We start from the raw sequence: 26,403 nt of genomic DNA, 5'->3' as shown, positions 1-26,403 counted from the left end.
ACATCTGTCACCATCCCAAGCTGCTCTCGTAGCTGGAACCAGCTCACACTCCCCAGTTGGCAGAGGACCTTGCAAGGCCTCAAAATTCATTTTCTCTCTCCTAGGTTCCATCACTTATCCTTCCAGCTCAGCTAAACTGTTCAAAACATAATAATTCATTATAAACTATGGAATTATGGATATTTCTATTATCCAGAAAAAGACTGTTACTCTTTCCTCTACAACAACCCTATCTGCAACCTGATGCATGTTTTGTAAGTTTATACTTAATTTAAAAAGAGAAAAAAGGAGAGGGAAAAATGAGAAAGAGAGTTTGATCAGGTTTTTTTCCCCCACAGAAAACACTGGGAGGAATTATTTCTTGTCATATACCAAGTTAAATTAAAAAAAAAACCTGCGACCATGTTAGGGTTCTCACTCTTCATAAAATTTATATACATATAAATACCTTATTTCAATCTTCTCTGATGGCAAAGTTGTAAAAAAGTGAAATTAATTTTGTTCTCTATGACCCATTCACCCTGTACAATCAAAAAATGTATTAATAAACTATAATTTCTTGCCATCATACATAAATTAGCTTCATCTTGAGCGGTTTACAGACTAACAAAAGACTTGCACTGCTTGTGTGAAAACATATAACTGAAAGCTCAAATCATCATTTTATGAAAAGTACTGCTAATTAAGTAATTTTATCTACACAAAACAAATGTATAAAGGACTAGAGAATTGCAATGTGGCCTATATATTAAAAAACTCTGCACAAACACCACAGTTCTCTGCTTTTGAACGTAAAGTCTTCAACAACCCCCTAATCACAGTTGTGTATCACATGTAGTCTCTTTATTAACAGCTTTAGGATTATATGTTATCTGTTTTTTCTACTTCATTAATCAAAGGCAAACAGTGGATAGAATCTATTTTCTCAGACAGGTTTTCAAATCAGACACGCATATTCACTGTGTCAGCCACAGTTATTCTGAAGTACATAACAGCTGTACAGGGCAAATCAGCTTCTGCTAAGCAGCTATCCTGCAGCAGAGATAAAGCAGAGAAAAATACCTTATGTTGCACATCAAAACCAATCGCCAGACAAAAAGAGTCCTTCCTTGTCAATTCACGCAGTTCACAACAAGCTTTTAAACACTGCATTCAAGGCCATGTTTTGAAAAGCAAACTTCTTTTAATTTTCTCTCGTCTCAGAAACAGGAATAAGGCTCAGTGTTGCCTAACAGAGGCAACTAAAGCGAGAGATAATCCCACGGTTAAACAGATAGGCAGCAGCTAAAGGTTCAGCGCCAGGGTATGCCACAGATTGACTGCAGGAGACTAAAGCTGTCACTGCATTTCTCTGAGCCCAAGTGTCCTGCCTGTACAAGAAGGATAACAGATCTGTGGTTTTTTTATTCTTTGGCATAAAAACTTAAATTTAAGGTCTTCAGCATATGGGCAAACTCATATATATGACCACAGCTAAACACAACAGTCTCTGATCTCAGCTAGATCCTGCCAACTGAAAAGAAAAGTGGTTTTATTTTCTACTACTTCTCACATTTTTAGCCTAAGGAGCAGGCTACCTGACTACCACATCTCCAGAGCTTTTCACAGCAAACAGCCACCAAGCTGAGGGGAGAACAGGGATCCATACCCCACTGAAAGGAGGAGCCCTGCTTTCATGCACCCCGTTTGCAGGCAGAGGACCAGCCAGCACAGGGGCTGCGATTACCCGATTAACATGCCTGTCGCTCTACATGACTCATGAAACGGTGCATTTTTGGCTCCGAAGAGTTTCTTCTGAAAGGAAAAAAAAAACCCAAACCTAACCAAAAAAAGCCCCACAACCCAAAACCTAGGTGACAGAGGCGGAAAGGACAGAAAAAGGAGCGCCTGAGGCCGCTGCGCATGCAGGTGCGCCAAGGGGGGCAGGGGAGACCAGGCTTTACTCACTCTGATGGGCTCGGGACCCCAGTTTCTCCAGGAAACCTGCCCTCCCTAAACGCGTTTCTATCTTCTGGCAGATGTTTCAAGCCGTTCCTTCCTCGTACGCTGCTTTCTACCACCTGAGAGGTTCCTGACAGGGGAGGAAGGCTACAGCCGGCGGCTCCCGGGCGGACAGCGGGCAACACCGCCTCGCTTTCCCGCTGTCGTTACCTCAGCTTATGCCGGATTTACCACCCAGACCCAGGCCCCGAGCCGCAGCCGGGCCGGGGGGCCGGCGGAGCCCCTCCAGCCGCTCCGCGGGGGGTAACGGCCGCCTCGCCCCCGCCGGCGCCCGCCGCCCCCCAGACGCCAGAGCGCAGCCTCAGGCCGGCGCTCTCCGAAGGCGAGCCTCCAGGAGACGGCCGGGAGGGCCGGCCCGCTCCCCCTCGCCGCGCCGCGCTCAGCCCGGCCGCAACAGGCGGCCGCGGCAGGCCCCGCTTGCAGCGACCGGGGAGGGCAGCGAGAACCGGGGCGGCCCCTCGGGCGGCTCCCAGCCGCCTCCACGGAGACGCGGCTCCACTCACCTCCTCAGGGGCGCGGGGCGGCCGTGGCTGCCGGCGGCGGGGCGGAGGGAGGGATGCGCGGCGTCGCCTGGGCCCCGAGGCAGCGGCGGCGGCCCCGGCTGCCTGCGCCGCTCGGCGGGGCCGGGCCTGGGCGGGGCCGGACGTGAGCGCACTTCCGCGGGGCGCCGCCATGGCGGGTGAGTGAGGGCGGCCCGGGGGTTCCCCCCCCCCCGCCCCGCCGAGCCGCGGGGCCGGCCGCTCCCCCTGGGTGGGAGCGAGGGGCGGCGGCGGGCGGGGCAATGGGGAGCAGCTGGGGGTCGGGCCCTGACCCTGGCTCTTCCTAAATAAATGAATAAGGTGCCTGTGCCTGGCGTGCCCTGCCCGCCCGCCGGCGTGTTACTGTCGCGCATGGACGTGGGTGCGGGCCAGGAAGGCGCCCAGCACCTGGCTCGTCCCCCCAGGAGAAGGGACACCCGTGTCTCGCCCTGTGCGTGGGCTGCGCGTTTGTGACCGCGTTTCGGGCGTCCCCGTGAATAAAAGTTAAAACCAGCAAACGTGCGGGCAGAGCAGCGGGTGCTGCTGCTTAGCGTGGAGCCGGCCTTGCAGCCCCCGTGCTTCCTGGGGCAGGGCCCGAGGTGTGAAGGTGGGGCTGCGGCTCCAGGTGCTGGGCAGAAAGGGCGCTCGCAGCCCTCTCCCTGAGGTGATGCTCGTGGGTAAACGGAGTGATGTATGGCGGGTTCCCCTTGCTGTGTGGTCCCCTCATGACCCGTCACACCCTCTCCAGTAGGACCCAGCTTTCTCCCAAACACTTCGAGCTCACTTGTAGGCGTGAATTAATTCAGACGTTCATGGCACGAACGCTGCACGCGTACAGGAATCGTTGCTGTGATTTCTTGTCATCATACGCTGTGTTAGCATTTGACTGTCGTACATTGACAGAAGCCTGGTAGATTGGTCAGTACTGTAAAGCCACTACTTTATTCAAGGAATAAATTCAAGGAATAATGGATTTAAACTAAAGAAGAATAGATTTAGACTAGACATAAGAGAGAAATTTTTTACAATGAGGGTGGTCAAGCACTGGAACAGGTTGCCTAGAGAGGTGGTAGAGGCCCCATCCCTGGAAACCTTCAAGGTCAGGTTGGATGGGGCTCTGAGCACCCTGATCTGGTTAAAGCTGTCCCTGCTCACTGTGGGGGGCTGGGCTAGATGACCTCTAAAGGTCCCTTCCAACCCAAAGCATTCTATGATTCTATGAACATGCTTGCATTTTTTAATAATGTGATTTTCTTGTAACAAGGCCGATAGGTGAGGACTTAGATTTCATCACTGAAGACAGTTAATGTAAATTCCATTTTACTTTAATCAACGTTCAGCAGTAAAGCAAGGAAATCGTTCATACAAACAGCTGCCAGACAGCACACTGATTTGTTTTGGTATGCTTTAAATGGCTTGAATGTCTTTATTTTCTCATATAGCAAAAAGTCCTGCTGATAGTACTCCAAGACGACCTGTTTTGTCTGTCAGTGCAAGAAAAATCAAAGATAATGCAGCAGACTGGCATAATTTAATGATGAAATGGGAGAGACTGAATGATAATGGATTTACTACGGCAAACAAAATAGTCAACATGAAGATCAGTGAGCAGTAAGTATGCTAATAGCACATACAAGTAAAGACAGCATAAAGATTGCCTTTATTAAGAAATTAAACTGTTTTCTTCACTAGAAAGTTCTTTTTGGAGATGGGGGAGAGAACATGTCAGAGTGGATAAGCTAGCTCTTAGATCAAACTCCGCAGTTGCACTTTTTTGGTTACATAAACTATTTACATTCAAATAATTGTCTCATAAAGATTAAAATAATCTCATAAAGTAATGATATTTGCAAGAAATGGAAAACGCTTATTATACATAGTTAAGCATAATGGATATTTAAAATACTTATATAATATACAAAGTTAGAATCTAATCGTATAGATCTCAGCCCATGTGAGTTCCCTTAGTCTTTTGCATATTTATACTGAGGCCAGTATTACCAAATTTCACTAAAGCCAAATTTCAGCAGATTTTAAGAAAGAATTAGTGATTTATATAGACAAAAAGTTGTAACAGTGATGATTAAAAAAAAAACCCAACAAAACCCACTTTGGTAGAGCTATTATCTTCATGCTGTAAAGAAAAACCTATAACTAACCAGGTTTTGAGAAAAAACTTCGCCAGAGTCCTGAACTGGGTTTGTCTGACAGGGTTCTGACAGGTACAAGCTCAGGAATATTTTGCTGCGATGGTGTCAGATGCTGCTTTCGCTCTCTAGCAACTCCCTCTCCCCTGTCTTAAGTTTACAGCTTCTGTGGGAAAGTCAGCAAGACAGGATAGGTGTCTGCACATCAGCTGCTCTGGGTTCACAGTTAAATGTCTTAGCTTAAATTGTGCATGAAGGTGAGTTTGTGGTGAGGCACCAGATTGTCAGCTGGAGCAGCTGAACCCTGGGCATACCTTGTCCATTGTGAGAGAATAACCTCCAACATAGGGGCAAGGTAAAATGGGAAGAGGTGTTATCTTAACACCTGCAACTGTTTTTTCAAGCACATGCTCTAAGGTAGAGTAATTCCTCTGAAATTACAGTACCTGAAGATTCCTGTGAAGATTATGGTACCAGCCCCAATTGCTCACATGGCTAGCTATGTCTCTTACTATTTGTATGTGGGAATTCTCTTGAACACCCTGTGAGAGAGAGATTTTGTAGGATCAGACCACATGGATTTTAAATCTGCACAGCTCGAGTAAACCTATGTGCAGTTGTTTACTCTGCCTTATGTTTCTATTTTAGATTTCAAGACAACAAACTGGAGATAGCATGTGACAACAGTGCCACAGAATCTGAAAAGCCAATTCCAAAATACAATGAAGAACTGGACAATTGCTGTGCAGAATTACTTGAGACCTTAAAGCATATGGTAGTGCTCATTTTTCAATCTTAGTCAATACGAATCAATTCCAAGTGTGTTCACGTATGACATAAGCAAATGTCCTCAAGTATTTGTTGTAAACAGAAAATTGGAATTTTTATTCATAGTTCTTTGGCTTCAGACCTCAATGATTATAAATCCAGCGTGTGCCATTTATTTGCTTGATTGGTAAATTAGAAAGTTAGTTTTATGTCCACCTTCTGCTTATAATTCTACTCCTTCCTTTACAAAGTGGTCTTCTGGAAATTAGTCGTACAAAAAATGCATTTTAAAACTGCACCTGTTTTCTGTTTTCTCATCCTGAATATTCCCTCTGTTTAGAACAAAATAAACAAAGCATAAAGCAATGCTTTACCTGCCATCATATCCTTGCAGCTATCTTTGATCAGACATAATGCAGTTATATTTTTAGTTTGCCTACCTGCGTTTTCTGTGCAGAACGCCATCTCTAGAGAGTAGAGTAAGATAATTATTATGTAACCCACCTTTTTTCTGGATACATTGCTAGGAATTAATGTCACCTGTCAGTTTGACAGAAAACAAGAAATAATTTTCTTTGCCTGATACTGTAATTTAAAATTCTTATTAAAAATAACTTTTACAGCCTTCTGCTGTAGTGGAGGCCCATTAAAAAGACAATAGATCTGTTTTTTATAGATGGGATACTAGTCCAGTATTTAGAATAAGCAGGAAAGCAGCTAGATTTTTCTCAAATTTTGCTCTGTGGGAAAAAATAACAGTAATTTGGGTTTGGGGTTTTTTTTTTCCTTGAGGTAGTTTTGTATTCAGACTACTGAGTGTGTTGATGCGATTTTTTATTACTCCTGAGTAACAGGAGTCTAAGCAGCCAGTGTTAGATTGGATACTAAACATAGCTACTACAGACATATTTTATTTTTCATTCCTTATGAGTTTGTACCAGCTTACAAGTTTATAGAAATATCTGTATTTTAGCTTCTTGACTTAAAGATACTGCTTGCAAGCTCCATTTTGTTGGAAATATTAGTCGCCATCAGTAATGCACAGACTCAGGCAAACATGAAGGAAGTGGATGGAACGACCTGTTTTTCAAAGCAAGCCATTAAATCAGCCTAAATATATTGTCAGTCATAGCTTGAGCTGCTTTTCTCACCTGCCGCTAATCTTTTGAAATCATATTTAAGTCATCTTGACATGGAATGTAAGAAAACATATGTTTATTGGGCTTGTGCCACACTTGTTCATAGACAGTCTGATGTTTTTCTCCAGTACTAAATTGCTATAGGGAAAACCCATAGAAAAAATGAGAGAGCGCTTTAATATATTTCTACATGGGGGAAACAAAATAATTATGCAAAATCAGAGTCAGTAAGTCATATCTGCAGTGTTCAAAATTTTAGGGTATCTCATATTAAATCTGTATATAAATTCCAGCTTTGATCCCTGTCTGGAGTTAAAAAAGTGAGTTAGAAATGTTAAGACTAAATAATCTTCAGAAATGGTGTGTTTTAAAAAAATGTTTAAGATTATAAGTAGCCTAATGTTCCTGAGATGTTCGTTAACATTAGATGTTCATAATTTTCAGACAAAAATACAACTGAAAATGGAAAAGCTTACTTCAACTACTAAAGCAATCTGTGACTTGGAAACATACCACCATGGAGCTGGGAATTGCACAGTACCCTTCTTTCATACATGGCCCACACCATACTTCTGTAAGTAAAATATTGATTATCTTAGCTAATTACATTGTGTTGTTGATGTCATCTAACTTAGGACTGGAAAGTAAACCCTTTTATCTAGATGTCTTGCCTTAGAGAGAGTATATCTGTCTCCTTTATAATAGGATATAATATATATCCTCCTAATCGATAAACACATGAATGCACCACTTGGCTTAGGGTTACTGCTGATGACTGCTTGTATGAATTGCCAAGTGTTGTCCGACATGCAACAATTATAGCATAAAACTAAGCTTGTCAGCAGCTTACAGTGCCCAAGCTGCAACAGCCACATCCTTTGTAGAAAGAGGCATATTTGCAACTTGGTAGTGTTAAGCCATAGGCTTAACTGACTTGACTTGTTACTTGACACTGATACTTGACACTGAAATGAAATCCTTGAATGCAAAGAACAAGCTATATCTCAGTTAATTCTCAGCCAAAGAAAAATTTCTCTGATCTCAATGTCAGTCAAGACAAGTAAAGAAATGTTCAGTTTCTGTCTACTGTTAATATCAATCCTTTTAGCATTCACTTGATGGCAAAAGGTACTGCCTCCCAACTCATATTGCCGTGGTATTAAAACTGTTTGAATTCAAGAGAAGCCTGATTGCATGCAAACCAACTGCCTTCTTTATGAAGTGAAAGTCATACCTTTGTGAAGCCCTGCTTCTTACTTCGCTACCACAAGTTAGCGGGAATTTTATGTATTAGTTTCTGCCAGCTTAAAAGGGTAAGAATGACAAAGACAACTGCTGTCAAAACGCTTGTTGTGACTGAATCATTTAGTGATGCTCTCTACTCCATGAAAGACTAAATCCTCCTGAAGGCAGTGATAGTTCAGGCTAAGTTAGAAACACAAGATCAGTCTCTTCAAAAATAATTTGTGTGGTTATTTTTTAGAAAGTCAAACAATTACAGATTATTACATAAATATATTGTAACCCCCCCACCAGTATCACTAACATAACTAGCAACAATATTAGTTTTTACGTTACACATTTCAGGTTTTGTCTGTTGTTTTGTTTTACTGTTACTTTTCACTATTGGTGTCACTTACTGGTGATCATGTATTGCTAGAGTGCCTGACAGCATGTGAGGACATCCTTTAGATAAGCTAAAATCAACAGTGACTCTAAAATGTGAAGCTTTTATTTCAAGGCAGCATTACCAAATTTTAAAATCTAATTTCAGTTATTTGAAAGAATAGCTATAATTGCTAGTTTTACAGTGGGTGCTGAGAATCAATACCAGTGCTTATTCTAGAATTAAAAGGGGATTCATATCAAAATCACAAGTGTATAAAATATATCCAAAAGCCAAAGAAATTGTTTAGTGTTTTATATTCTAGTGTACAAACATTATTAATGCTGTAAAAAACAAGATGTCTAAATATGGGGAATAGCTTATGTAAGGTAGGGGTTTTTTTTTTAATGATCAATGTATTACAAGTATAATTTAACTTTTAGAGAATAGCTGAAGTATTCTGGTCAATGTGCTTGGTTTTTCAATCCATTTCAGATGAGGTTTCTCTGAAGCTCTCTGAGATGTACAAGAAAGAACTACAACTCAAGCAAACAATTGTACAAGAAATTGCTCATTCTGCTGACCAGGATCTGATGATGGTCTATTTATCATCATGGTTATACCAGCCTTACATTGAGAACAGCAGCAAACTACTACTTGAAGCCATGCTGCTGGAAACAGGACATAGACAGTGCTAGAATTTCAAATGTTACATGGCTTGCTTCTAGTGATGCTTACACGAAACTGAAATGGCAAATTGCAAGACTTAGCAAGTAAGTTGAATTCTTGTAACGCTTATTAAAAACATTTATTATTTTGTCTCAGCTGATACTCCTTTTTCTTCATGGGACAATCTGGTTTTGGTTGTTTTATCCATTTTAAGCGCAATAGAGAGGCTACAGGTAGGAGGCCAAGTCCCCTGTAATAAGAAAGAGGTAAGCACTACTTGGTTGGGGGGGGTTCAATGCACATAGACACCTACAGCAAAGAATTTAACTACTTTCCAAGTCTTGACAGTCTAAAATACCTACATTGTCCCTTTCACCATAGAAATTCAGCACTTCTTGATCTTTCGTGGGGTTTTTTTTGCATGACTTAACAGGTCTAGTGCTTTTGTACTTGCTTTATAAATGGGGGAAAAGGAAAGGAAACCACAAAAGGCAGGATCCAAAGTGGATCCAAAAGGATCCACATAGTTTGGTATGTGGTTCTGAAATGCTGTCGCAGAAACTAGTGTAAATTCTGGTTTGGTTTTGGCTATAGGGTGGTTAGGTACATCACCCTTGAAGAGTGATCGAAGCCTGAACTAGCACACTGGGAAGGTTTAGTACAACTCACCATTCCACAGTCGTTATATGAGAAGGTCTTGTCTCTTCTAATTCATTGTAATTGTTTTCTTTTAGAGATGTTTCATGAAAGCATCTGTTGAATAAAAACAAGACCTGCTTCAGTCATGTCCTTATCCTCTATTGTTTGCTTCCTGTCATAGGGCTGAGCGAGTTTTTCCTTGGATTACTGTTTCTGATGTCAAGTGGTTTTGGTTTAAAAGTATGCCCCCTCTGTATTTTTGGTTAGTAGTTTACATGACAAGAATCGGTGCCTCAAATTCTTTTCTTTTTCATGCTGCTTTCTTGGAAAAGAGAGTAGAAAGTGTGTTCAGGGGAAACAGTTAATGCAAAGGCTAAATGCTGAAGTGGAATTCAATACCCTTAATTTGCTTTCACTCCTAAAGACACAATAATTACCATAGCATACCGTTATGTCAGACCTGGGTAGCATGGAGAAGCTGCTACACTTACCCAGCCTTTAATAACTGTTAGCTGCTATTGCAAATTATCACTTTTCAGAAAAGTGTATTACAATGTGGAAACTATGCAGCTGTGTCGTCAAATTTTTAGTTAAGTCCCTAATGTGTAGTGAATTTAGGGCTTCTGCTTCGTTCATTATGATTAATAATCTAAATTCCTCCCACTTACTGATTGTCTGTGTGACCTGCTCCTATATAAACTATTGATTTAGATCTCCTATTTCACACAATTATGTAGTGTTTCTAAGTGCTGTTGACTCATTGTTGTGCCCTGACAGATGTTTACCCTTGATTCTCCTTGAAACAACTATTTGAACTAAAAGACAGTAACATGAAATGCACACTGCTATGAAATGACCAGAATGGCTGTGGTTTGACACTAGAAGCAGCTAATTAAAACAGTGAGAGATTCTGGAACAGATTTCTGATAGGAAAAGTAGGGTCACTTACTTAACTAGTTTCAAGCTGAAACCCTCTAAGCTTGGTAAGGGACTATGGAAACACCTTCATACTTGAAAAATATTTTCCAAGGAGAAGACGTTAGTTGACTTAGAGAATTGCTCTTTTAAGGTGAGAGTAGGTGTATTGTATTTCCCAGTATGTGCAAATCAATAGGGAAGGCAGAACTGAAGCAAATTTTCATTTTCTGCACAGGTGGAAATCGTGGTTTGTTCTTCTTTCTTAGAGGAAATAAGCTCTTCAGGAAGGCGTCTTCACATTCACAGACCCCCTTGCTCATTGATTGCTATCAGGCACAGGAAGATTACTGCAAAATCATTGCAGAGATGTTTTGCCATTATAGCTCTAAGCAGTTGATTGTTATATTTGAAACCCTCAGATGTAGCTATTAGACAGTCAGTACAAAAGAGTGTAATAAAGAATTGCTCTCTGCAATCAAAGACTTTGAAAGACCAGCAGAACCTTGCTTTGTACGGTATCTTCATTCATAAGGAAGGCCTGTATCCTCTGACCATTACCACCTCCTAAAAAAAAAGAGGAGAAAAAACCCAAAACAAAAACTACACCATAAAGCCAACCACCAGACAGGAGCTTACTAACATACAATGACATGTTTCACATCCACACATAAAATGCAGTGTTTTGGCTAATCAAATTAATCCTCTACTTGGGCAACCAAGAAAAAAAAAAAACAACAGCAAAAAACGAACAAACAAAACCAGCTCTGTTGAAGAGGTACAGTAGAGCAGATTGTTTCATCTCTAAATTGTCCTCTCTCTTGTTTAGATTCAGTTTTAGTGGAAGTTTTTCCCCAGTAGCAAACACATGAAAAATCAACGTTCATACCTGATTTAAGAACAGTTCTCCTGCACATTACTGGTCCTTTCAGCTGATTTGTCCAGTTCTCTCGGTAGTCTTGTGTATTTAGCAATAAGGCAACACACACATTTTAAAAGGTATTTTACCAGTTTCCGGTAATGTCTGCAATAGGTCATGAACAAAATAAAGATCCTGGTCATTTAAGGCTGTTCTTTTTCACCTGCTAAACTTGAAAGACCAGCCAGTGCCTTGGACAAGAAGCTGCTAGGAAGACTCCACAAAAATTATATAATCCAAGCAACATACTGCAAGTACAACAAAAAGACAAGATAGCAGCAGATAAGTAATTTGGTAAGTCTTCTGTCTGTACAGAGAACCAGGGATTATAGTCAAGGATATCTTTTTATTATGATTAACTAGTACAGGGCAGTGTGGAGTTACTAGGAAGGTCAAAGCTTAGAACTGATAAAGGATACATCATCTGAAAGAAAAAAGTATAATACAAGTGTAACAAAAATAGACCATCACAGACTAAGTAAAAAAAGAATTTGGTATCTCATTAAGGAAAATCAGATCACTACTTATGCACCTTCCCATTTCTGTCCAAGTAACAGCAATTTTTAAAGATGTGGCTGAACATTAGACAAGCATACTCAAATACATTTCCAACAGTTCAGTACAAACCAGATCTTGTTTGAGGCTATTTTTGTCTCTAACTCAATAGATGCTTATTTAAGTAAGGATCAGCTAGGCTGCCACATTGTTCCCAGAATGCACAAGTGTGGATTATATTTAAAACTGCCCCTTTTTCCAGGCAGATTTCTCCACATCTAGTCTAGATGCTAATGAATATTCAAGCTAGCTTTAAGAAAGTGCAATAACGAAGTGTTTTGTAAACTCAATGGCACAGAAAAGACATTTTTAATACAGTTTTTATTTTACCCATATACAGCTTGCCAGCACACAGCACATCACTGCTGAACAGCAGTAGAACTTACTGCATTTTTAGATGGCTAGAGAGAAAAGGAATTATGTAACGAAAAGAAATAGTGCAACAGTTTTAGGGTTGACAGATTTCCACTTTCCACCCACCCCCAACATATAAAGCAAATAGAATGATGTTAATTCTAGAATTTTTGGTTGCAATGCTGCTAGATTTATATAAACATAAGTTATAAAAAGTACAGGGCATAGAAACAGTTTACAAATAAGTTAAATTTCAATTATTTCCGTATTCACATTAGAAAAATATACATTTTATAGAGTCAGTCTTTCCCAGAAGAAAGCATATACAATTTTCTGATTTATGGCTCCAATTCACTTTGCGAGAGCAAAATATCTTCACTTTGGCCATCTGCTTCCATTGCCAGTAGTGCTTCCACGGTTTCCAAAGGTATCCCCTCAGGTGTGCGAATGTGCATTGTAGTACCACTGGAATCGGTTACAATAACGATACCTTCTGCCTGAGACAAAACAGCAGTATCTGGATGAGACAGGATAAGCCCATCTGAAGTCTGAATAAAAATCTGTTCATGTCCCTGAGACAAAAAATCATGGCTCTCATCAGTAATCTCAAAGGCTACAGTTTCATCTACAGTAACTGTATTCTCCAGCTCATGCTGTTCCTCCATCCCACAAGAAAATTCATTCGCATTTTTAAAAGAGTTTTCATGGTTCACATGAGCAGACAGGGAGGCTTCCTGGACAGGGTTCTGGTGCGACTCAGTCTGAGCACTGTGTGGGTAGTTTATTGGCACAATGTTTGTTGAAAAAACTTTTTCAAATTTCTGCATCTCATCAGTCATATCAGCATTAGGAAGTTGTTCAGAATGTTCTTTAATTGCAAAATTATGGTTTTCTTCTTGCAGTTTCTGATATTTTTGATTGTGACCATTTTCTTCACCCATTGGTAAGTTAGTGCTCTGACTGCCCATTACGTTCTGCGACACAGAGTTGCAAAGTTCAGGAGCTGACAGTCCACCTGCTGTATTCTCACTCACAAAGTGCGCTTGAACTAATTCAGGTGAGCCATCGGCTTCAACGGGCAATACAACTTCAGTATGTAGCAGAGATACGTCACCTGCCATATCTGGTCCCTGTACGTTCACAGGTTGGGAATACTCTATCCTCATTTTCACAGTCTGGGAGAAGGTACCTGAATTTTCAGCATTGATTCTAACTCCTGAATCAGCAAGTGAATTATGTTCCTCTGCTGTCGGTAATGTACTTCCAGTTGTGCAGCAAGTGATACGCCTATCTTCTGAAAGCAGAATTTCTCCATTTAATGGATTAAAACCTGAAAAGGTGAAAGAAATATAATTTTGTTGGGCAATCTAATATTGCATGTCCAAAAATTATTTTTCAGCAGTAATTCTGGAGGAAAAGCTAGACTACTTCCCTGCTTTCTTCACCCAAATTAGCAAACCTGAAGCACCTTACAAAAGTTTCACAGCACTTCCCAGTGAGAAAGCCAGTATAAAAATACTTAAGGAACTTTTGGATAGTGAAATATTTTTGTATATTTCCGTACCAAGGGACCTTACATTAGAAGCAGCATTTTTCTGTTAATCCTGAAAACAACCTGCGCTGAAAAGTCAAACTCAATTTTTTCCATCTGGCATACAGCCAATAACATTAAAAGATAAAGAATATACCAGGCACAAAGTCGTCAGCTGCTCATCCCCATTACCATTAGTAAATTGACAGAAGCACTTAAACTTGAGATAAAATTTGTGTTGATAATCAAGCTCATCCTGGACCCAGGCACGTCATCAAGTTAGTACATATCTAATTAGCTGTGCTAACAGCCCCAGGAGCATTTTTGTCCTGTGACAGAAAAGGTAAAAAACACTAGGAATTTAGTGTGTTTTACCAGCTATTTGACCTGGACCAAGAGCCAGGTCACAAACCCAGTAGGTGGTTGAACAGTAACTACTAAGCTACAGGAGCATGAGTTGTCAGTTTTTATTATTGAAGATCAAAAGGAACAAGTAGGTTGAGGGGTTTTTTTGTTGTTATGAAAGATACCACTGCACAACAAAGGAGGCCTAACACTGCAGAAGGGACCATTTTTGTACTGTAGACTAGCAAAAGCCCTACTAGCAGGTGCAAGTGAAACAAGATTTAAAAAACTTATAGCCCAGAAGAAAATCATAATACAACAAGAAATAATCATGGTCACACAGAGAGCCTTTCAAGAGAAAGAAAAATAAACTAAGGGAGAAAATAAAAACACAGCTGTTGACAGAAAGATGTGCAAAGGGCAAAAGCAAAGCAGCTTACAGCAACACCAAAAAAAGGTATTTACAAAGCAAGAGGATGGTACCGATATACACATCTTATCAGAGATGGGTAAGGGCCGGAATCTTTCACAAAAGGGATTGTAACACCACTGAATTACTGCAGCACTTTCGCATAAAAGACCAGTGGAGTTTTGGGAGATTACAGGTGGGGACCCATCTCACTTTCCTTTCTAATCCACTGTTACCCTCCCAATCTGAGGGGCAGGCAGAATAAAGACAAAGAAGGGATAAAAAGAAAAGCAACCACCCAAAGACTGTGGTGCAAAATGGTGCCTCAGTTCCAATCTTCAGGTCCCGCACCTCCCCTGGGGTAAAGGACAGCCTGCACCAGCTCTCCCCCTCTCCCAGGATCCACAAAGCTCTGATGATTCTGCTATTGCAGCCTGCTGGGGCAAAGAGGAAGGACACGCACGCTGCTTCCTCTTCCTCTGCTGACACAAAGGTCATGCACCATCTCCACTATAAGGAATAGGGCAGACAGGAAGCATTCAGGGAGCACACAGTAGACGACAGTACTATTCTCATAGTACTGCAGTAGCATCAATAACTGGATTATCATGCATTCAGAATTAAGCTCCTGCTGTGGTCTGCATCATCCATAACTCCCCCGCCCACGAGGCCTTTCCAGTTCAACAGCTGCTTTTGAAGGACCTGGGAAGCAACTTAAGAAATGAAACCTTAAGACAAAACCACAGTAGCTTGAAGAACAATGAGATTTGTTCAGCTCCTCCACAAACAGAACAGAATTGGAAAATCTGAAGAGGTTACCATCTTTTTCAAAGAGTGTACACAAATTCCCACTCCTTTCTTTCACTTCATCTTGACTGGCATAAGCATTATTCACATTCTCCATTACGTCTTCTAACTTGGTCCTTTTGGCTGATGGCAACAGTTCCTCCCCTGAGCTCTGTCAATACAAGAGATAATTAACTGGCTGCCACCATAACAGCTGACAATATTGGAAAAGATCACAAACTAACTGTGGGCGCTTCATGGCAGTGAACGGATACTGTCCTTGAAAACAGGCTTTTATACTAACGGTCTTCCTAAAAGGCAAGGATTTAAACACACCCCTCACACTTCGCCAAAATGCCACTGATTACTTTTGGTACTTGGTTGAAACAATCTGCCTTTGCTTCAACATCAAAGCTTCTCTCTGAGCCTCTGTGATGAGCTGTATGGCATGAAACCTGCTATAAGCTCTCTCTCCAACTTCAGTAAAGGGCTGTGAACAGCCTGCCCAGCATTGTTTGGTTAATGAAGAAAGACTGATCAGCTCTTTAAATTTAACCACAGGCAGAAAATAGAAACACACTAGTCTTATTTATCCACCAACAGCAACAACCCTGGAGTAAAAAAAAAGTAGAACAGTTATGGGGACAGACCACAGAGATGTGACTTTCAAGAAGAGGAAACGCAGCTCCCTGCTACAGCTGTAAACAGACTGAATCTGGTCAGCTGACTTGTCAGAAAGAAAGGAACTGTTTTCATGCACCTCTACCTACCACCAGTGAGCAGAGCAACCATTTCTCCAATGTCCCAGCCTGCTGTAGGTTAGCTCATTTACTCCAACACAAGTTATTAGAATCTGGGCATCCTTCTCAACTGCGGGGCCCCCATTTACTAGCACCTCAACAAAATTCTTTCTTCCTTGTATCATGGGATTACCTGTAAGCCTTTGAGATTGTCCTGAATGCTACCAAGTGTCTTCCCAAAGTGCATCTTTAGCGTGCTAGTTCATATGCTCTGCTATGATACCACAGTAGAGAGTACTTCTTTTAAGTATTTCCAAACTCCAAACACCATGAAAGCCCCACTTTAACATGAGTCAGATAATCCTAGCTAGATTTTGTAAGGAATAATTATCTGTTTTAACAAGTTTTCATTTGTCTTAGTTTCTTTTTTAATTTTCACAAAGGTATTCCATACCTCAGCTAAACGTTTTTGTCCCAGTATCTCCACAGGCACTTGCTCACTAACCATTTTAATTATACATTGTGAACAAGAGTCTACACCTTGCATCTTTTGTTCTCCAGTGAGTATTTCGGTAATTCCTAGTGATTCAGCAACCTTTAAAAACAGTTACAGGAAAAAAAGTAAAAGTTAGCCTCTCCAGTCTGAACACATGGGTGCTGAAATACTGATTCATTTTCTTAAAACTGAACTACAACTACACAGGCTCTAGTTTAATAATCCATCATCACAGATCAATGACGTATTTAGACTCCCATGTTTTCTACTAGCCTCCATATTAATAGAACACGACCTTCATGTGAAGGTGAATAGTAACAGGCAAACTCAAAAGAATTAGGAGTACAATGGTTATATATAGAATCCAGAGACAGTTATTAAGAGCAGAGTTTAATAAAGAACCACTGTCAAGGCTCTCCATTATTTAAAAAACATTTAGGTCTTCCTGTTTCAGAGTATCTCTTAAGTAGTTAAGGACTTCCCCTCCCACCCTCACCCCCCCATTCCATTCCTGTGCTTCATCCTTATGTAGGTGTGCTATTATACAACTTCTCCAGGCTGGGTTGGTCTGTTTGTCTGTTTGTTTTCGGTTTTGGAGTGGTTTTGGGGTTTTGGTTTTTAAAAGAGCATAATTCTATATTAAGGAAGCACATTAACACTGAAGAGAAGCAAGAAAGAGGTTCCATTTTGGGACTGCCAGTATCAACAGCATCCCTTTACTTGGTGCAACTTAATTTCTCCAAAGGGAAACATCAGTGTTAATTACAAAATAGCCAGATGAGCACACAGTAATTCTAGAAAGTTTTTTAGTATGTACAGTGAACATCACAATTTATTCTGAAAAATAAATATTAACCACTGCTAACAGTCCATACAGGACTTCATTTTTTAAACCAGGATTATTATAAGAACCAAAATCTTATCTCCACCATCCCTACTCTTGAGTTTTCTGGTATGCTTCCCTCTCATAATAATTGCAAGTTCAGTGCTGATGTACCTTAATGAGCACATCGTTTAGAAATTTTGGTGGAGATAGTATACAAAATAGTGTTTTCATTACTGGAAACACAGAAGGGAAACACAAAAGTATGTTATGTACAAAGAGCTCTTTTATTTTAAGCACGGGGAACATAAATCGATAAGGATCCATAAGGCTAAACAGATCCACATTGAAAAAAACCCAACCAAACAAAAAACAACCAGAAAACCAAACCTACATTGTCTTTCTAGATACAGCTGCATAAACAATGAATCTGAAGAATCATTGAAATAATAGCTTGCAGTTTTATTAACATATTAACGACATTTCATATTTGTTAGTGTGACTGTGAACTGCATAGATGCATTCAGTTTGTCCTCATTTTGTAATGAAACCACTTATCCCTTTAAATCAAGGCCACTCATTTTAAAAACAGACCCCTCCTTCCTAATCAAACATCAAGATGTACTTTTATTAGCAGTTAATGCTAAGTACACCTTGCAGTGACATGCGTATCTAGGGTAGTATGAAGCTGCAAGACAGGTATCAGAGCTGCTAGAATTTTTTTTATATATATATTTCTAGTTGTATCTACTGCCGTAAACTAGAATTGTAGTTTTATTACAGATTTCTGTTTCTCTTCGGTTAGTTGTTGGACTTTTTTACAATGTCTATTTTTGCTCATCAAAAAACATGTTTTCTTCAAATAACTTCACCAGGATGACAAAGTTTATCAGAGAAAAATAAAAATGCAAAGCATCTAAAATAAATAAAACAAAACAAAAAAATCAGAGTTCTAAATAGAGTGCTGTTTTACCTTAGCATCTTTTATTTCAACAGGCTGCTGGCGACTCAACAAATCAGAATTACTGAGGTGATCACAAGCCATTTTCTTTACCATATAATGCAAGTCTTCAAATTCCCTATACACATCCGGGAAGTAAGCTTTGGCTGGATACCCTTTTTTAACCTAGAAATAAGAAGGGAAAAAAGGGTTTGTTTCCCCCTCCCTATATTTTAAAAAAGCTTAAATCTGTCAGTTTGTTTTGTTCAACATTTTAAAATAGAAACATTCAAGACAAAAGATTACGGAATATTCAAAAATGCCACTGAACTACGCAGCAAAAAGCAAGGCTTTCAATCTACTACCAGAGGTATCAGAGTTTTGCCTGTGTAAGACTGAAGTGATATGCAGAACATCTACATTCTGCACAATTCTAACTTAGGAAATTCAGATACATCTCTAAAGGAGTCTTTTTATGTATACTAATGGAAGTCTCCCTAAAATAATTTAACATTTTTACATTAAAAGAAAAACTCACCTTCATCAACAGAAATTCATATACTGTAACAAGCTTTGTAAGACGTGGGAGAGCCAGCTCCATTAAGTCTTCATTATCACATTGTTGTATTAGCTGTCAAAAGCCAGAATGAGTTTATTAGAGCAAAGTAGCCCACAGAAGTTATGCATCCCACATTCAGAACATAAAATATCACTACTTTTTTTGAAAGATACACTATATGTTTAAGCAGCTTTGAGAATAGATGCAAACATAACACCAAAAGAGGAGATAAATTAGAAAACATCAAAACAGTTACTACCCATATACAGACAAAACTCAGCCTCACAAATGTTGCCAACTCATAGAAAGAAGAGTAACATCAGCAGATTTAGTAGCCATCTTCCACAATACACAGGAAACAAACAAAAAATTGTGTTAGTTGCATGGATTTTAATCCCCATTCTATCCTCCCCCAAGAGCTTCTTTGTGGTTTGGGTTTTTTTTTTTCTTTTCATTTTTGATGTTGCCCAACTTCAGTTGGGTTTATTTCTTTTTACTGTGTTGAAGGAGATACGTAACAGTAGCTAGTAACTTTCCTTCTCCAGAAAAAGCATAGCAAGAGGACATCTACACGTCAAAAGTCCCTTTCCAGACTCAGTTCCCATTTTCCCTTTGTCCCATGTTCTGCTAGAAGTATTTTTTCCTTAAAGACAACTTAGTGTTTTCTTCTTAGAAGACGTCTTAGGCTTTCATCTTGTCAGTACACAAGGATGTAAAGAACTCAGTCTTTTTGAAAATTGATTCCTTGAAAGTAAGTGATCCAGGAAAAAAAAAAAAAAAAAAGAGGGCGGGGGGAAGATACTTGTGAAGTAATTGCAGAAGAGAACCATACCTCTTTTAACCTAGCTTTTCTTCTGAATACATTGTGTTCTGCTGACACACTACTAAGTGACTTTGAAGGGGACTGACCAGGTCTGCTAAGCCTTCCAGAACACCTAGATCTTCCACCCATCCTTGGTCGACCACGTCTCTTTGATCGTCTGGGTCTTCCAGGTCCTTTTGGTGTTATGGGTCCCCGGTGCACTGAACTGGTTTCATTTTGTTGTTCTGCCAACAAGTGTCTGCTTTCTGCAGACTTACAAGTCTTAATTAAAAGAAAGAGAAAAGTGTTTATTCACTATTTTAAACAGTGTCTTGAGGAAGACAATTTTATAATTAAGTTCTTCATCTATGAAAACAATAAATACCATATTAAATAAATGCAAAGCTGGATCCAAGCATAACTGCAAAGAAAGTTGTGGAATAAGTCCAACACAACAATTAGTAAGACTGCTACTTCCGCAACACATATATGCCATTATTTGCAAAGTCAGCATTTGTGATCCACAAAATGTCATACAAAATACAGAGATTAAGGGAACATAATTAAAGAGCTGTTTTATGTCAGTTAAATATGTTTAATATTTTTGAAGTAAAATACATCCTCTTCAACTAAAGAGGATGTAAAAATAAATCTTAATTAGCAGTAAAACACACCCAAAGAAAAATTTGGGTTTCATTGTAACTATGTCGAAGCATGAAGACTTTATATGAAAGACAAAAACTCCGAACAGCCACGAACAGTGACAAGCCCGGTAACTAAACATCAAAATATACTGCTCAGTTTCCATGTTTCAAAATCCTTAGTCTTCCTTAAGAACACAGCTAAGAAGTAGCTCCTGTTATAAGACCACATGGCAAACTCAAAGTACATTTTCTATTGTTATCATTGTGATTTCAGTGCAAATTTTTTTTTTACTGATCAAAGCAGTGATTTCTTACTGAACACATCTTGTCTTCCCTTCCAAGCTAGAATTTCTAAGAATGTCCCAGTATTTTTTAAGAGAGGAGTTTACAATAGTACTGAGGTATATCAGGATTCTTTTCACAATCAGTACATTTTCATCCCAATGTTCAGTAGCTCCCTACTATTCTAGTGATTAGGAAAGCTCTAAAAAGGGCAAATTTATGTCAGTTCTATCCAGGGATTAAATTACTAAATTAGTTCTAAATACGACATAAGACTAGGTTGAGCATGGGGATCTTGATTGCCTTCCTGTCTGTATCAACGTACCAGTTTTAATAATCCTGCTATTCTTCTAGAAAGTATTTACCTGGCCAAAAACTGTAACAAATCCATGAGTTAAAGTGCAAATTTGTAGAATCCGTATTTGCTAGTTAAAAGTAAGCAGGTCCAATAGCAATCTAGCAATCAGTAGTACTATTATGTATGAGACTCAAATTTTTCTAAATTCCCCATCATCCTTGGTAAAACAAGGATGTACAGGGAAGTAACAACTATATCATACAGATAGCAGACTTCAGTATTCTGCAGTTCTCTTTTTCCAAAGATGATAGAAGAGTGTAGAGCATGGGGGAGGTCTGTTCACTGCATTGGCATCTTCTGCTGTAAATTTTTGCGTTTCTGAGAACAACTTCACATTTACAAATAAAAGTAATGTGACACTGCTACATCTAAAAGAGTATTTTTTCCTAGACAGCAGCTGTACCCGCTCTTGCTGCAAGAGGTTAGAGCCATTTTAATATTAAAAGAGAAACTTTACTTTGAAGTGACCAGACTAAAACCTCACAGAAAAAAATGTGCAGCTAAAGTAGCTTCCAAACCAAAGAATCAAGTTTCACCAAAGTGTTTGGTTTGCGGGGGCAGCTAAGCCACACTTTCAAAACCTGCCCTAGGAAAAGCTGCGGTCCAGTGTTGGGTTCCAAGTAAGTGTCATCACAGAAAAATCTCTATTTCAGTAACAGAAATTGATAAAGCAGATGATGTCTTGCTGTCTGTCATGCTAAACGCTGCAACCGAGTAACACAGCATTCTTAGCCGAATGCAGACAAGAATGCTATTTACACAGACAAGGTTTTTTCAAGCCAAACACTGCATGTCAGAAAACCAGTAACAAATGAACACTCAGTGAACATTTTATGTGCCTGTGCAAGAATACTATTCTTGCAACATTGCAAGAGACAATAATTTGATTTTTAAAGCACTTCAATGGGAAATTTGTTTAAATTTAGTGTATCAGTGGGTATTTCTGAGCAGTACAAGACTTCTACATTTTACTAATGACATGCCCTACTGAACTGGCATGCGTTTAAATCCCTACCTTCAGTCTTCTCAAAAATACTTACACCCTTGTCAACAGGAACTCAGATGAATGAGTACACTACTCATGGCTACAAAACTGCTATTCTACTTTCTACAGAACCGACAGCTTTTCTAAGGAACATGCTTTACCTGTTCTCCAGCCTTTGAATCAACAGTTTCTTCCAGATTGGTCGTTAGTGCATTTTCATTATTTAAAGTGACAGCAACTGAATCCAAATGTGCTGGACTCATCGTTTCCTCTCTTATTCCACAGGCACTGTCCACAAATATACTTCCATTAGGCTTATTTAAAGGTATTTTTTGAGGTGAAGACTCCAGCTGTCCATGGCCTGGGTTAAGTTTATAATGTCTTGCTAATCCTCCTTTTCCTATATAGGATTTTTCACAAGTCTGACATTTAAATGTTTTGGGTTTCAGATTATAATTTGAAGAACTGAATAATGCATCCTTTCCCTTCACCTTTCCTTCTTCATCATCTTCGATACTCAGCTCACAATAGTCATCAGAATCAGACTGATGACCATCAGCCAAATCCTCCATTTTAATGAATTTATAATCTTTAGCTTTGTATTTGGGGGGGCGTGAAATCCGTCCAGAACGAGTTTTCACTTTCAAGGATTTTTTTAACTTGTCATCTTTTTGTTTTTTTTCAAGGCATGGCATCACAGTATTCACTGAACTGGCTGCAACCATGGTACTATTTGGAGACCTTGTAGCCGATACTGTGGCACATGTAGCTTTCTGTCCATTTAGCATCTTAGATGTGGGAATCTTGTTCACAGACACTGATCCATGAGATGATAAAGGTCTCTGCATAAGCAGCTGAATTGGAGACTCGGAAGAACTATGCAGGAATAGCTGCTGCTGCTGCTGCTCAGTTCCTGTAACAGGCTGTATCCTAATTATCTGGGGATTAATAATGCCAAGTCCTGGTACGCTAGAATTTCTACCAACCGGCTGACTCAGCGTTACAGTTTTGGACTGGACTGGTGCCAACGATGGCACTGGCCTTTCAGTTTCCTTCATCTGTCCTGGCTGAACTTGGACACAAATGGCTTCCAGCTGCTTTTGTGGAAAAAAGGAAGAGTTGAGATTACACAGATACAGTCTTTATACATAAAGACAACACTTGTCAAGATGATACATACACATGCCCTTAAAGCAAAGCACCAAGAAACCAATGCACATCATTAGTTTTCCATTTTAATGCATCAAAGCACAGATTTAACATCAAAGCACAGATTCCCTTCCTTCAAGCTATGGGCTTTCCTGCACATTTACTGATGTGACTGCTGTTCAACTAAAGCCTCTAAAGTTTGCTCTTAGGCCATATCACAGCTTTGTTTCCTGCTAGCAGGCCTGTTCTGAAATAGCACAGTCAATGCTGTCACCTAGGCAGATTCATAACCTTCAGCAAACCAAACGCAGGATTACGGCAGTCTGCTAAATGACACAGACCAACCACCAGATCCAGGACATACTGAAAGAAGTCCTCAGTTCAAAAAAAGCTTCGCAATGACAATGAAGAGGAGGTATGTGTTACTGTTCACCTCCCTCACAGTCTCTCCTCGTCATCCAAATTTCTGCCTCAGCTCGAACTAATCCCTCGACAACCCCTGCACCCCAAAACATGGGCTTAAAGCCCAGGGTACTGTCACCTTCTGTAAGAGGGACACGCATTATCCACCCGTGCATCGCCACTTAAGCACTATGAAGCAGCTGTTGTAGCTGCACGTGTAGTCGGACCGAAATACTGGCCGCAGCAACTAGTATCTACATTGAAAGGCGGATTTTTCTAACCCACGCTGGAAGTTGTGTCTTTCAGCTGCGAGGCTCCAGTCTACACCCAAGGGCAGGTGTGACTGCAGAGGAAGGCAAAAAAAAAAAGAATTCAAAAGCATTACACACACACACACACACACACACACACACCCCCCCGCCCCGAGACCTGCCCTCGGCGGTGGATTTCATCACCGAACGGGCGCCGCAGGCTCCCTCCCTCCGCAGCCCCCGCCTCGGTTACCTTCTGCGGGAGGAGCCGGGCGGCCGCCATGGCCTTGCCCTGCTGCAGGGCGACCTGCTGGGCCACGCTCTGCAGCTGCCGGGCGGCGTTGTGCATGATGCTGGCCGGCGGCGGGCCGGAGTCCCGGGGCGGCGGGCACCCCCCGCCGCGGCAGGGCGGCGGCCCCGGGCAGGGCTCCAGCGGGGCGGCTGCCGGCGGCTTCTGCTGCTCCTGGGCCTTGCTCACTTGCTCGATGACCCGCTGGAGCTCCGCGGGGGCCAGCGGCGTGGCAGCGTGCCGAGGCGGGGGCGGCGGCTCCGCGGGGCCCGGCCCCTGGCTCCCGGCGGCGGCCAGCAGCCGCCCCAGCAGCCGCCGCTGCTCCTCGGCGCCCAGCCCCGCGCCCTCCACCAGGCTCCCGTCCGCCTGCAGGTAGAGCACGGTGCCGGCTGCCGCGCCGGCTTCCAGGGCGGCCAAGCTCTGCGCCAGCTCCTCCGGCACCGCCAGCAGCTCCGGGCCCGCCGCGGGGGGCGGCGGGCCGCCGGGCGCCCCCGCGCCCCCGCTCTCCTTCTCCGCCGGCCGGGCGGCCCTGCCCGCCGCCGCGCTGCGGGGAGCCCCGCAGGCGGCGGCGGCGGCCGCCCCTCCGGGGGGCTCGTCTTCAGCGGGAGGAGGGGGCGGCGGCGCCGCCTCTGTGCCCCCCTCCTCAGGAGCCGCCATCTTGGCGGGCGTCAGCGGGCGGGCGCCGCATCAGCCCCCGGGGAGGGCCCGGAGGCGCGGGGCCAGGCCAGGGGCACCGGCGGCACGCGGGCAATGGCGCCCCCGGCGGCGCCCGCCGCGCCCCTGAGGCGGGGCCGCCCCGCACCGACGGCGGCCTCGCGGGGGCAAAAGCCTTCGGGGGGGGGGGGGGGGGGGGGGCGGCGGGGCGCGCCCGGCCCCTGGTGGGGCTGGCACCCACGGGTGATGGAAACCGGCCGGGGGGAATCCAGGCGGGCTCGGCTTCCCTCTCTTCAGGCAAAGCGCGCACTCCGCGGCTCGCCGCTCGTCCTTGCGGGGGGCGGTGCGCAGGCCCGCGGGGAGTAAGGCGAGCGAGCAGGCGGCAAGTGGGCGTGTGCCACGCGTGAAGTGAAACAGGTGCGGAAGAAAACGCGCCCGAGGGCGCGACCCGGGCACGCTGCAGGCCGGCCGGCGTGGCAGCCGCCCTGGCGGAGAGAGGAACCCGCGCTCTGCCGGCGCCGGCCCGGGCTCCGTCAGCCGCAGGAGCGCGGCCAGCGCTGCCGCCGTGGGCGGACCCCCGCGGCCGTGTCCTGGTGCAGAGGAACACGCGTGTCTGGGCAGCAAACGGGTGCGGCGGCGGGGCGGGCATCGCCGGGACGCTGTGAGGAGGGGGGAAAAAAAAGAAGTCGCTGCTTGGCCCGTACGGGGATCGAACCCGCGACCTTGGCGTTATTAGCACCACGCTCTAACCAACTGAGCTAACCGGCCCGCCGACGGCCACACTCTCTCCCCGCGGCTAGATAACGGTTCGCACCGCCGCCGGGCGGCGGGCACAGGAGCTGACAGGCGGGCGAGGGACCCCCCTCGCCCCTTGGAGGGCCAGAGCCGGGCCGCCACGGGTGAGCCGGGCCCCCACGGGTGGGAGCGCACCCTCAGCTCCTCAGCTCAGCCAGAAAGCGCTCGGCCTCGCCTACAGAGGCAGCGCCTGGGAGGTCACAACCACCACAGGACACGTTCAGGGGGCGACTTCCCCCCTCAGTCGATAGGCTAATACTTCCACAGGTTTTCTAGGGTCATTCCAATTGAATTTAATTAAACGAAGTATTTATTTGGGGCATTTATTTTAAAGCATTTACTCTTCTGGCTGTTTAATGCAGGGTCTTGGTTCGCATAGACAAATGCTTCACCTTTCCCTAGTCTTTTGCTTTTTACTACATACGCAGCACTTAAAAGACACCTTTCCTTCTCAGCTTTGAAGCCTCCATTAAAACACATCATGTGCCTTTAGCAAAAGGCAGACGCCACGCAGGTGGGGCGGGGGACACCTCCCCACAGCGCAGTTTTTTGGAGACCGGCTGACCACAGCTGGGCGAGGAGAACACGGTTCAGGCGGAGCGGGGCGGGATCCGCGGCTGCCCCGCGGCTCCTCCTGCGAGCCGGCAGCCGGCGACGCGCCCCGCACTCACCCGCCGGGCCGCAAACACGGCTGGCGCCCCTCCAGCCTGCACTGGCACACGGAACCCGCTAGGGACCAGGAGATCACCGAAGATAAACCCCGGCTCGCCGCAGCGCCGCCGGCATCGAGCGTCTGCACCGGCCGCCTGTGTACGAGTGACTGACGCAAGCCAGGGCCGCCGCCGCCGCCGGCGGTTTTCCGGAGCGCTCGCCCGTGACTTCGGCCGAGGGCCGCACACGCCAGCCCTCGCCAAGGCAAGGCCCCACGCCGCC

At 43.2% G+C, this 26,403-nt stretch overlaps 3 protein-coding genes and 1 non-coding gene across 8 annotated transcripts in view; 1 reads left to right on the top strand and 3 right to left on the bottom strand.

The window, feature by feature from the left end:
- The window catches only part of TECPR2 (tectonin beta-propeller repeat containing 2), a 42,355-nt gene extending 39,823 nt beyond the window's left edge, over positions 1–2,532 (bottom strand). For 4 of the 5 annotated variants that reach the window (XR_012831124.1, XM_075712245.1, XM_075712246.1 and 1 more), the window contains exon 1: positions 449–473. The gene's annotated coding sequence lies outside the window, so the exon portion shown is untranslated. Of the gene's footprint in view, positions 1–448; positions 474–2,504 lie in introns of those variants that run through there. The other variant, XM_075712248.1, reaches the window with a different exon arrangement.
- Positions 2,533–2,651: 119 nt separating this feature from the next.
- CINP (cyclin dependent kinase 2 interacting protein) lies at positions 2,652–8,927 on the top strand. Its single transcript, XM_075712954.1, has 5 exons — positions 2,652–2,680; positions 3,962–4,130; positions 5,315–5,441; positions 7,018–7,147; positions 8,675–8,927. Exons 1-5 carry the CDS (start codon positions 2,674–2,676, stop codon positions 8,875–8,877), a joined length of 636 nt encoding a protein of 211 aa, XP_075569069.1. The 5' UTR covers positions 2,652–2,673; the 3' UTR covers positions 8,878–8,927.
- Positions 8,928–12,354: 3,427 nt separating this feature from the next.
- On the bottom strand, positions 12,355–24,681 carry ZNF839 (zinc finger protein 839). Its single transcript, XM_075712386.1, has 8 exons — positions 23,986–24,681; positions 22,092–23,027; positions 19,692–19,943; positions 18,839–18,931; positions 18,334–18,486; positions 16,496–16,636; positions 15,335–15,473; positions 12,355–13,560 (listed from the first exon to the last, which is right to left on the bottom strand). The coding sequence occupies exons 1-8, from the start codon at positions 24,676–24,678 to the stop codon at positions 12,569–12,571; spliced, it is 3,399 nt and encodes a 1,132-aa protein (XP_075568501.1). The 5' UTR covers positions 24,679–24,681; the 3' UTR covers positions 12,355–12,568.
- A 688-nt stretch (positions 24,682–25,369) lies between these two features.
- TRNAI-AAU (transfer RNA isoleucine (anticodon AAU)) lies at positions 25,370–25,443 on the bottom strand. Its single transcript has one exon. It is a non-coding gene; the product is annotated as a tRNA-Ile (tRNA).
- Between the last annotated feature and the right edge of the window lie 960 nt (positions 25,444–26,403).

This window comes from Pelecanus crispus, chromosome 6 (genome assembly GCF_030463565.1).
Source record: "Pelecanus crispus isolate bPelCri1 chromosome 6, bPelCri1.pri, whole genome shotgun sequence".
Classification (NCBI taxonomy): Eukaryota; Metazoa; Chordata; class Aves; order Pelecaniformes; family Pelecanidae; genus Pelecanus; species Pelecanus crispus.
This window is presented reverse-complemented; position numbering and strand designations above follow the sequence as displayed.

What these genes read in the sequence shown, in the direction of transcription:
- CINP (XM_075712954.1), top strand. An exon ending in AACATGAAGATCAGTGAGCA is followed by an intron (nt 4,131 to 5,314) that starts GTAAGTATGCTA and finishes TTTCTATTTTAG; the next exon opens with ATTTCAAGACAACAAACTGG. An exon ending in TTGAGACCTTAAAGCATATG is followed by an intron (nt 5,442 to 7,017) that starts GTAGTGCTCATT and finishes CATAATTTTCAG; the next exon opens with ACAAAAATACAACTGAAAAT.
- ZNF839 (XM_075712386.1), bottom strand. Translation starts at nt 24,678, where the DNA reads ATGGCGGCTCCTGAGGAGGGGGGCACAGAGGCGGCGCCGCCGCCCCCT. An exon ending in CCCGGCTCCTCCCGCAGAAG is followed by an intron (nt 23,028 to 23,985) that starts GTAACCGAGGCG and finishes TTTCCACAAAAG; the next exon opens with CAGCTGGAAGCCATTTGTGT. An exon ending in ATGAATTTCTGTTGATGAAG is followed by an intron (nt 18,487 to 18,838) that starts GTGAGTTTTTCT and finishes TCTTATTTCTAG; the next exon opens with GTTAAAAAAGGGTATCCAGC.